Source organism: Grampus griseus, assembly GCF_964374135.1.
Source record: "Grampus griseus genome assembly, chromosome: 2".
Lineage (NCBI taxonomy): Eukaryota > Metazoa > Chordata > Mammalia > Artiodactyla > Delphinidae > Grampus > Grampus griseus.
The window spans coordinates 3,207,740-3,219,822 of NC_139018.1; the positions used below are offsets into that span (position 1 = coordinate 3,207,740).

General features: G+C 44.1%; 1 protein-coding gene across 2 annotated transcripts in view; it reads right to left on the bottom strand.

Annotated features, from left to right (window-relative positions):
* WDR20 (WD repeat domain 20) overlaps positions 1–6,415 on the bottom strand; it is a 54,508-nt gene extending 48,093 nt beyond the window's left edge. For both annotated transcript variants that reach the window (XM_082648579.1, XM_082648581.1), the window contains exon 1: positions 6,160–6,415. In XM_082648579.1, the coding sequence (XP_082504705.1) occupies positions 6,160–6,408 (249 nt within the window). In that variant the 5' untranslated portion in view covers positions 6,409–6,415. The remainder of the gene's footprint in view (positions 1–6,159) is intronic.
* Positions 6,416–12,083: the final 5,668 nt, after the last annotated feature.

Genomic DNA, 12,083 nt, shown 5'->3' on the forward strand with positions numbered 1-12,083 from the left:
CTGTAGTTGCAGCGACTGGGGGCTACTCTTCATTGCGGTGCACGGGCTTCTCTCGTTGCGGAGCACCGGCTCTAGGCACGCGGGCTTCAGTAGTTGTGGCACGCGGACTCCAGAGCGCAGGCTCAGTAGCTGTGGTGCAAGGGCTTAGTTGCCCTGCAGCATGTGGGATCTTCCCGGACCAGGGCTTGAACCCGTGTCCCCTGCATTGGGAGGCGGATTCTTAATCACTGCACCACCAGGGAAGCCCTACATTAATTTTAAAATAAGGCTCTTTAGGCATATAGCCAAAGTACTCAGTGACAAAATCCACTAACTATGTTTTGATTCTTGCTCAAGTTTCCTACCAGAGCACAATAAACAAATAAAGGCACGAGATGATTAACTGAATGTTAATAAATATAGGTGACAAGTCTCTTGAGGGCAAGACTTTGTCTATACCAAGCATCTAAAACATAGCTAGTACCTCATATCTGGTAGGTGTGCCCCACAAATATTTGCTGAAAAAATGACATTCATGACTAGCTCATGGATCTCACTGACACACTCTGGGAGTTTACCATTGCTTACATCCATCCATGGAGTCTCAAAATCTCATCACCATCCTCCTCTTCAAGGTCAAGAGAACCAAGGTATCATATGAAAGTTTCTCAAGCCTGCTTTAAGGGATAAATTAACATGCTTTTCCCTCAGTATAGAAGATGCTATAGTCAAATAACTAAATCTTTATATCAATACTTCAGAAGTCATTAAGTGGCCCTTAATGGGGAAAACAAAACCAAAACAAAACAGATTCCCATCCAATTCCACATATGCCCTACTAAATTAGGTACAAAATTTCTTAAAGTGAATTTGATATAAAAAATTCTAGACTTCTAAGCCTTTTTCTAAATAATAAATGGAGAGCAGAGAGATGTGAAAATAACAAATGGGCAGAAGGGTGCGAACATGATCCTCTCTGGAGCAATGCAGTATCTAAAACTAGTCTGTGGGTAAAAACCTTTAAAAGGCATTTAAGTTCACCCTCCCACACAAAGCATGAATCCCTCAGTCACCAACAGGTAGTCCTGCAGTCTTTGATAAAGAGACAGAATATTTCCTACATGGAATGCTCATTCTCTCTCAAGTCAACCCATTACCCTCCTGGATAACTCCAGCTCTAAAAATATTCTAGCTGCTATTTTTTTTTTAATTTTTATTTATTTACTTCTTGGCCGCATCTTGCGGCATGTGGGATCTTAGTTTCCGGACCAGGGATTGAACCCGCACCCCCTGCAGTGGAAGCACGGAGTCTGCTTCCACTGGACCGCCAGGGAAGGCCCTTTAGCTGTTATTCTTAACTGGACTTCTGGCCCCAGCTTCATCTCAGCCTGGTGAGTACCCAAGCTTTTTCCAGCACAAAGACCTAGAGTCACTATGTGTTCAACTTGCTTTCACAACACACCTCACTCTTCCCAATTCCCATTCAGAGAAGTAGGCAAAGAATCCAAGACATGAAGACATCTCCCCAGTACAAAGATGCATTTTCATTTAAAAATTACTGAGCACAGAATTATACAACCTTAAGGGTTGAAAAGGCCCTGGACACCATCCAATTCTACCTTTCATCTATTGTAGGAATTGCTTCAATCTCTGGACAGTGTATTTGTGGCCTAGAATGTTAAGATGGGGGGGAAAAAAGTAAAGGCTCTTTGATTTGAATGTTAAGTAATTCTGAGTATAGCTTTAAAAAGTTTCTTGATTCAATTAAAAAAAAGGTGGGGTCATGGAGGGTTAAATTAGGAGTTTGGGATTAGCAGATACAAACTACTATATATACAATAGATAAACAACAAGGTCCTACTGTATAGCACAAGAACTGTATTCAGTATCCTGTAATAAACCATAATGGGAAAGAATATGAAAAGGATATGTATATATATATATATATGTATAACTGAATTACTTTGCTGTACACCAGAAACGAATGCATTATAAATCAACTATACTTCAATAAAACAATTTCTTTTAATTTGAAAAGTTGTTTGACAGTACATAGATCTGGTAGGTAACATGGTTTGACAGAAGTAGATCAAAAGTAATCCGCACCATTTGCCTACTTTCCACTACTTCACTGTCTCTTGCTACATAATTTCCCAGTTATAAGAAGCTAAATTTGTTACCAATAATTTTAAATGTCTTTTGTGAATTCCCTGGCAGTCCAGTGGTTAGGACTTGGTGCTTTCACTGCCAGGGGCCTGGGTTCAATCCCTGGTTGGGGAACTAAGATCCCACAAGCCATGCAGCGCAGCCAAAAAAAAATTTTTTTTAATTAAATAAAAATGTCTTTTAAAAGATGTGAGCTACTAAAAATACCTGTTACTTTTGGGCCCAAAATTGAACAGATTTTTAGCTCCTAAAGATCTTTTTAAAGTAAGACATAGATGGACAGAGATGCTTTATCCAGTCATTCACTCAACAAATTTAACAGTAGGGGTCTACTCTATGCTGGATGCTGTGCTGGGCACCAGGAAGACAGAGAAAGCAGAAAAGACGTCCTATTCTAAGGGAGCTTTGTTTACAGAAGAGACAGAGAATTACAAATTGAGAAAAGTGCTAGAAAGGCAAAGTACAGGATGCTATAAAAACGTGTAACAGGGAAAACTGATCCAGCCTGCGAATTCAAAGAAGGACATACTGAGGAAGTGATGTTTAAACTTAGATCTGAATGGTAGCCATTTGCATTTACGTAAAAACAGATCTCCATAAAATGAAAGGGTTGGTACAATAAGCCCAGCACCTTTGGCATCTTTATCCTAAAACCACCTCTTTTTTAAAAAGAGGAAAGCAAAGTATGCTATAAAGAGATCTGAAAGCTAGTAGCTGAAAGTTCTTTGGGAGGAGGGGCAGTGTCTCACTCATCTTTGGTTACCCCACATCCCCTTGGTAGTCACTCAAATCTTTGCTGAAATGCTGAGTTCACCTCCATATTAAATCAATGTTCATATTATTTTTAGCTCAGCAAAACAAATTCACAAAACTAGATGTCCTCACACAAGAAACCCTACTCCGAACTTCAGTTTTGAAAAGAAGATGCGTGATGAATTGGGAGACTGGGATTGACATATATACACTAATATGTATAAAATGGATAACTAATAAGAACCTGCTGTATAAAAAAATAAATTAAATTAAATTAAAAAAAGAAAAGAAAAAGAAAAGAAGATGCTTTCATCTACCTCACAGGATTGCAAGATTCAATGAGATAACATAGGGTAAAACGCTGGGGTAAATTCTGAAGTGCTTGGAGTATACGGTTATCTGTGTAACCAAAAAGCTAGATCAGTCTCTTCTAAGACAGTTCTTTAGATTCAGTTGTGCTTCTTTACAATGAATTCTTTACCATGAGAAAGAAACTGCATCACAGGTTTGCACACGCTCTCTAGCCTTGGCTTTCTCTGAAGGGTGAGACTCCATAAACTGAAGGTGCCTTCTAGCTCTAGGAACTGACTTGTAAGTATTTTAAAGGGACGAAGATTACACTCCTTAGCTTAGATTTTAGACTATCTCCTAAATCTGGGATTAAGAGATACAAACTATTATGCATAAGATAGACAAGCAACAAGGATATATTGCATAAAATGGGGAATTATAGCCATTATCTTATACATTTAATGGAGTATAATCTGTAAAAATACTGAATCATCATGCTGTACACCTGAAACTAATATCATATTGTAAATCAACTATACTTTAATAAAAGAATAAAAAGACCTAGTTTCCACTCATTTCACATGCAGATTTAAGTTGAATGTATTCATCCAATTTAAACCTTCTGAATGTTCTAAATAATCTGATTAATTGTTGTAAAACTTTATATGCCCCAAAGAAAAAAAAATTTTAAAGAGTCAAAACGACCAAATGTCAAAAACGGATTTATAACTCCTAACCCCAAAAAGTAAAATTTGGTTTTTTGATTAAGGAAAAGTATCTGCTCTGTTTTAAAATCAGAAAAAAAGTCACAAAAACAATCACTTGTATTCAGAAATAACAAAAAATAAATGCAAACTCATTCATGGAAAACGAATTTTTTAAAAAATTACAGTGGCTAGGAGACAGTTGAAATGTCCACCATATAATGCAAATATATCTACAAGATACTACCATGAAACTTTACAAAAAAGTTAATGTGCTCAAGTAAATTATGCAGCTGAAGGCAAATCTACATGTTTAAGATTTGTCTTGTTTAAAATAATTTTTTGCTGTAGCTTTGAAAAGCTCTCCTAGTTTATTCTTCATTCAATAGTATCCCACTAAAAGAGGACACTATTATGATACTTCCAGGCAAGAGACGTGTTTTTATGATGCAAACCAGAGCTACCAGATCCAGATAAGGTTTGCCACTAGAATGCTTCAGAAATAATATACTTTAAAAGAAAACTTGTTTAAAAAGGTAACACCTACACTAGTAATCATTAATATATTTAGTTTTTATGCACTTTTAAATTTTTATGTAAATCCATTTAATAACTTAAAATTTTAAACTTGTCACCAGAGAAAAAGCTGATCCTTTCAGTCCTTGTATCAATGTCAAGATAGCAGCTCCTGTTTGACAGATGCTCTTAATGACTATTTTAACTATATTTTACATCTACTGAGTGTTTCGGGGCTTTAAAGTTCATTACAGTCATTATGCTATTAATCACAACGGGTGCATCGCAATATTCTCTTTCTAAAGAGCTGCAGATAGAAGTTAAGCAACTCCTCCAAGGTCACAGAACAAGTCAGTGACAAAGTTGGGGATAGGACTAAAACTTCAGCTCCTAGACTACTAATTACTTCACACTTTTCCAATTCCGAAAAAGTAAAGTCAAGAGATTTACTTTCAGTAATTTATATCAAGATACCTCAAACACAGTAGTACACTTATAAACACTAACAAAAAGACTCACCTCGAACAAATGAGACAACTTGTTACATTTAGACACCACCGTCACGTCCCTAGTTCTTGTGACCAAGCAAAAACCTACTGCTTCTGGATACAGTAAATCCTGGAAAATGTCCACTCTTCAATATACACAATTTATTTTCACACTAACTAACTGTTTATAAATTAATCTGTTATCACCTTCTCCCACGTCCAGGTACTGTGGAGGGCATTAATCTCCTCACTCTTTCAAGAGTCAACTCAAAGACCACATATCTCAGAAGTAAGCAGTTCTCAATGAGAACAAAGTTACGTAGCCAATGAAAGAACAGCTCTAATAAGCTGCTTCCTTTAAAGAGATATTTTTAAAGGATGATTACATGCTTGACAGCATTCCTGTTAAATCGCCCGCCAAGAATAATGGTTCTTGTGAAGTAGCTTTTAAGGCATATCCCTCCCTGTTTGTGACACAGTCTGACTTGTTGGACAAGACTGATCTGGGCACGCTCACACACAACCCCTATGAACCAGCCCAGTCCACTGGAAACATCGTTTGGACCTCTTAACTGTAGTAGTACTCAGCCCTTCCCATACCTATAAGGGACAGAAGGACCCTCTTTAACATTCTCTCAGGAGAAGGTTCCCTTGGAGGAGGCAGTGACAGCCGTCCTCCCTCGGATGTTTTCGGAAACAAAGTGTTAACACCAGAAGGAGAGGCTCCTAGGAAGTGTCAGTGTGGCAGCAGGTGGAGTAGCCCTTCGTGCCGAGCAGGTCCTTTCTGACCTAGTCTCAAGTCCTCCGCTTCCCAGACCCGGTTCCGCCTTACAGATTTTCCCAAGCCGCCCCGCGCCCCTGGTCTCTAACCCAGAGCGAGACTCTCCACCCTCCTGGGAGGCGAGGCGGTCTCAGCAGACCAGACGGCCACCCCACCTCTTCCGGGGACTCGCAGGCCCGCTCCCGGGCCGTGTCAGAGCCTGACGGACCCGCAGGGGCGGCAGCCGGCCCTTTCTGGGGCCTCCCAGCCGGCGCCCCGCGCCCCGCGGTCCCGTTCCACCGCCTCCCCCCGAAACACCACCGCCATCACCCTCCTCACTCCCGAATCCCCCTTCCTCAGGAGCACTCCAGTGGAGTTACCGGCCCACTCAAAAGTAAGAGCGACGGCCAGCCCATCGGTCACCCTGGCCCCCGCTGTCACCGCCCTGCTCCTGGCCTCTGCTCACGCCGCTGGCGAGCCCCGGTGACGCCCGGGTCGGTACCTTGCGGACCCCCTTGTAGATATAGAAGTAGAGCTCCCGGCCCACATTGAAGCAGAGGCGGTCGCCGTTGCCAGACTGGTCGTTGAGGTTTACGAAGGAGACGCGGACAGGGTTGGATCCCTGCGAGTTGAAGGGCACCCGGTTGGGCCGGCTGTACTCCGAGTGCGGCAGCAGCTTGTACAGACCTTCCCGGGTGGTGAATTGGGTCTTAATCTCGTTCATCTCCTTCCCTCCTCCCTCCGTCGCCATCTTGGAAAGCAGCGTTCATCCTGCCCTAAGTGCCCGGATCACGCCCACCGCGCAGGCGCCGTCCCGGGCTCTCGCCCTCCCCCCGCCCCTTCCTCCTGGCCCCTCCCACCCGTGAGCCGGCCCCGCGGAGGCCGGCGAGGAGAAGGGGCGGGCTTGTTTACGGCCCGACTGCGCAGGCGTGCTCACCTGGCGCGCTCCACGCTGCAGGGTGTCCGCAGGCTCCTCCCGCGGGTGGGGCCTCCGGGCCACCCCGCTGCGGCGCAGGTGTTGCTGTCCGGGGTCCGAGGGCTGCCTAGTGGTGCCGCCTACTCCGCCGCCCGGCGGGCTGAGCCGGCAAGGGGAAGCCGCAGCGGGCTGCGGTCCGCGCCGCTGAAGGGAGCTCGCGGCGGCCTCCTCGGCTGCCTCGTGCCCTGTCCTGAAAGGTCCCGGGACCCCGAGGAGCGGAGGAGAGAGCCGCCTCTAACAACGCAGATTCTGGGTCAGCACGTGGGGTGCCGTGAACCGAGCGCTCAAGCCCCAGTGTTACACCCGCAGGAGGGTGCGGGGGAGCCCCGAGTCCGGGAGAGGGCCGGTCCCCCTGTTCTGGGGTCTCCCCTCGGCCACCCCGCACAGTCGTCTGGATGCCCGGGTCAGGAAACCCCTGTGCACCTCCCCGAGTCATTTTCCGAGAAGGTACTGAAGGACCTCAGTTTTCCGCTTCACCATGTTTTGTTTTGTTTTGTTTTTAAGGTAGGGTGCAGGGGGAGAGGAGCGTATAGATTACACAGCATCTGTGTTTGCAAGTCAAATATCTGAATACCTATCTGTAGTGAGCATTGGCTAATTTTAAGGAAAGCAGGTTGTGTTGGCGCTTCTGTTTCTTAAGTTTGTCTCCACCAGGTGTTTAGAGAAGGGAGGGTCGGGTCAGGTCGGGAAATGGCTTTGGGAACCAGAGGCTGAATCTAAGCATGATTCACTTCTCTTGCTCAACAGTTTATGAAGAGTTCTTAGTGAAGTTTGAGGCTGTTGATTTTTTTTTTTTTAAGGCTCAAGTGGAATCTGCAGAATTGTTCACTAGGCATAGTTGTGTGGATATACTGTACTAGGTCTAGATTGTAAGGCAGAAAAACAAATTTAAGGCCGGCACACGTGTTGCAGATTAAACAATCACCGTTTTGTAGCTGGGTTTCTTGGCATGTTGCAGTAGAATACGAAAGTTTCTAAAGTGACAGAAACATCCTGATAGAATTTCAGGTGGGGGTGGTGGGGAGCCAACATCTGTTACACCAAGAATGATTTATCCCTCTAAGTACAAATCATAGCTGGAGGGTCACAAAAGAAGTAGAGGGCGGTAGGTTCTAAAGAGGAGTCCGAATCCTAAACATCTTATATACATAAGCAGGTAATGACAGTGGAAACTGTGCCAATGATGTAATAATGCATTTGACAGTAAAATTCTGTATCCTTTGTACATGCTGGCAAAAAAGCAGTGGAGTAAATCCTACTTAAAGAATAGATACCTATGGGCTTCCCTGGTGGCGCAGTTGTTAAGAATCCGCCTGCCAGTGTAGGGGATACGGGTTCAAGCCCTGGTCTGGGAAGATCCCACGTGCCACAGAGCAGTTAAGCTTGTGCACCACAACTACTGAGCCCGCGCGCCTAGAGCCTGTGCTCTGCAACAAGGAAACCACCGCGATCAGCTAAGCCCGTGCCCCACAACTACTTAGCCTGTGCGCCTAGAGCCTGTGCTCCGCAACAAGGAAACCACCGCAATAATCAGACCGCTCACCGCAACGAAGAGGAGCCCCGCCCGCAACTACAGAAAGCCTGTGTGCATCAACGAAGACCCAACGCAGCCAAAATTAATACATAAGTAAACTTTTAAAAAAGAATAGATACCTAAAACACCTAAAATTTTGTGTTACAGTTGTTTTGATGTTATCTGTCTTCTGCTAAAGGTCAAAAAGATATCAGAAGCCTTTTAAAATGACCAGGATGTATTCTGCGGTCCCATGGATTTATTCAAATTTCCTATAACCATGTTATTTTACATTGGAAATGTGTATACTCTCCTTGAGGGATAGTGACATCCTGAATCATCTAAAAGTAAGTCAGCTGTGTTCCCTAGTTATCAAGGAGAAAAAAGCGTAATAATACATTTTGGAGGGAAAAAAAAAACTCAGCAAGCAAAAATTAAAACATAAAAATTAGGGCTTCCCTGGTGGCACAGTGGTTGAGAGTCCGCCTGCCGACGCAGGGTACACGGGTTCGTGCCCCGGTCCGGGAAGATCCCACATGCCGCGGAGCGGCTGGGCCCGTGAGCCATGGCCGCTGAGCCTGCGTGTCCGGAGCCTGTGCTCCGCAACGGGAGAGGCCACAACAGTGAGAGGCCCACGTACCGCAAAAATATAAAAATTATATTAGCAGCCCTCAAATTAACTACCAACTTTCAATTACCCATAATACCTGTATACCTTAGTCTTCTCTTAAGGTTTTATTCTACATAAATTTAACATTTTACTGAGATCACAGTAATGATAGGCTGTTCACTTCGTCCTATCCAAAGCCTTTGAATAATCTCTGTTCTTAATACCTTTTCTCTTGTCATTTCCCCCCCACACCCATAGGTTCAATAAATAACGCCAAATTTGTATACCCGGGCCTGACCTAAAGTTTATTCCTGATTTTCAGTTTCAAACCAGGCATTTCTACGTGGATTCGTGCCTCAGATTCATCCGCCTCTAAACCTTATCAGTTCCCTTTCCACATCTTCAAAGTTGAATCATTATAGCTTCATGAGTATTTCCTTAATTTCACTTTTTTCTCTCAACTTCCATCCTATAAACAACTACCAAATTAATTTTCTTAAAACAATGCTTTAGACATTACATTCTTTTGCCCAAACACTCTCAAAGACTTTGAATATCCATGTTATTTAAGTCATACACCAAGCAATTCTCAGCCTGTCCTTACGTTTTGCATGAATCCTCCATTCCAGTCAGACTGTTCTGCCATCACCCTTAGCCCTTTCTCTTGCTTGAAAAGACCCTCCTCTTGTTTCCTCTTCATAGCCTATTCTTTAAGAACTAGTTTGAGTCCCATCTTCACCAAGCCTTTCCCAAGCCCTGGGTGATAAAACAATCCTTGAAACCAAGGGTTCTCCATTCAGGATTCATAGCATCAGGGAGTGTTTGAACCTCTTGTAATAGTATTCAAAATTTTGTGTACATATTCATTATATCATCGGAGTCTATAGCTTTCATCAGATTTTCAAAGAGGTGTGACCACCTTCCTCCCAAATTTAAAAATTACCACTCTAAACTTCTTTGGCATTTCTCTGAGCTTTCATTTGTCCTGTGTACTATACTGAAATGTTATTTTCTTTTGGTACTTATCAACATATGCTAATTGTCTTGTATTGATGTTTATCTTTTAGGATGCACTGCTGCCTTTCAGCAAGATTGTTATGCACACTCAAATATATGAGGGACCTTGTTAAAATTCTTTGTCTCCTCGAATATGTATTTGAGCGCCTACATATGCCACTCTGTTGTAGCCTTCGGGATACATCAGAAAACATAAATCCCTCACTCATGGAGTTTATATTCTTGTAAGGAGAAGACAGAAGATAAACAATCAACATGAATAAGTAAATCATGCCATGATTGTGCTAGGAAAAAGAAGTAGAGCGAGATAAGGGGGTTGGGAGTGTGCTGACTAGCTCGCAGTTTAAAATGTGGTGGCCAAGATAAGTCTCCTTGAGAGGTGACATTTCAGCAAAGACTTGAAAGAGGTGATGGAGTGGGCCATGGGAAGATCTGGGGAAAGAGCTGACCAAGCAGAGGAAAAAGCCCTCCAGGGCCCCCAAGGCAGGAGTGTGCATAGCATGTTAAGGAATCGCGAGACAGCCAGTGTGGCTAGAGCAGAGTGAGCAGGGAAGCCACTGCAGGGTTTAAGAATCCATTTGTGGACTTCCCTGGTGGCGCAGTGGTTAAGAATCCTCCTGCCAATCCAGGGAATACGGGTTCGAGCCCTGGTCCGGGAAGATCCCACAAGCCGCGGAGCAACTAAGCCCGTGCACCACAACTACTGAGCCCGTGTGCCACAACTACTGAGGCCCACACACCTAGAGCCCGTGCTCCACAACAAGAGAAGCCACAGCAATGAGAAGCCCGCGCACCGCAACGAAGAGTAGCCCCCCCTCGCCGCAACTAGAGAAGGCCCGCGCGCAGCAACGGAGACCCAACGAAGCCAAAAATAAAATAAATAAAAAAGAATCCATTTGTTTGCTGGCTTGAGTGTAGACTAAAGGAGGCAAGAGTGGATGGGGAATCCACTTCAGAGGTTAGCGGTGTTCACCCAGGCCAAGGAGGATGGAGGCTTGCTCAGGGAGTGGTAGCAGTTGAGGATAAGAAAGTCTAAAGAAGGAATTCCCTGGCCGTCCAGTGGTTAGGACTCCGAGCTTCACTGCCAGGTTCGATCCCTGGTCGGGGAACTAAAATCTCACAAGCCACACAGTGCAGGGCGCCCCCCGCGCCCCCAGAAAAAGGGCTAGAGAATTGTTTTCTGAAGGTAAAGCCAAAGCCAATGGAATTTCCCAGCAGACCTCGTGGGAGAAATGGGGGAGTCAAGAATGACTCCACAATACGCATGAGCAGCTGGAGGATAGAAGTGCCGTGAACTGAGATGAAAAGGCTGGAGAAGAGTAGGTCTTGAAAGGAGGACCAGGAGTTCAGTGTTGAGCGCGTTGGGTGTGGAGTGTCTATTAGGCATTTACAGGAGATGTCCGGGAGGCAGTTGAATATTCGGGTCTGGAGAGAAGTCTGGCCCGCCGGCATGTATTTGGCAGACCTTAGCTGATGGTCTCTAAAGCCTGGATCTGGTCACCAAGGGAACAAGTGGGAACAGTGGGACAATCCAGGAGGTGGAGGAGAAGAGGAGGAATGTTTGTTGATGAAAAAATACGATTTTTTTGCAGCTTAGTACATACGGAGTATTCACTTTAGACCAAACTTACTGTTTTTCTGATTCAGAGATTAATTCATTAAGATGCTGAAAAGCTTTTTTTTTTGTAACCTTGAAGAGAAATAGTGTTTGCCACAGTGACCTTATAAAGAGAAACGGGCATAGACGGGTGTCTTTAGGAACCACATTCGACTGCTTTACTGACTCATTATGTACAGTAACCAATCTCCCAGATTTATCTTGGTGGATGAGTTTATTCTATTAGTACGTAATGACTTGGTACTTCCTTGTAACAGCGTTGTGAGACTTGAAAACAAATCTGGAAAGCATCGCATAATGTAGTGCCCTTAACAGAGCGCTCCAGCTTTCTGCTTCAGATTTGCAGAATGGTTAAACTGACACGCCACTGGGATTGTTCAGTTACGGTATGTACAAAATGATCTTGCATACAGCATCTTATTCTTTCTTAATCATTATTAAGTGGATGCAATACTTAATATTTCACACGTCTTGCAATAAAAGTGCTTTTTAAAGAGCTCGTTTAGGGTTTTCCAATACAGCTCGTTTGGGGAGCGCCTACTATATGGGCATGATGCCGAGTGCTCACGCAGCCTCTGGTCTTCATGCACAAGCTGGTGAAGGAGGTACCCTTATCTCCTGTCCACACTTGAGAAAAGAGAGTGATGAAGTGACTTGTCCAAGTTACTGCCCTAGAGTTAGCTATTAGCAGA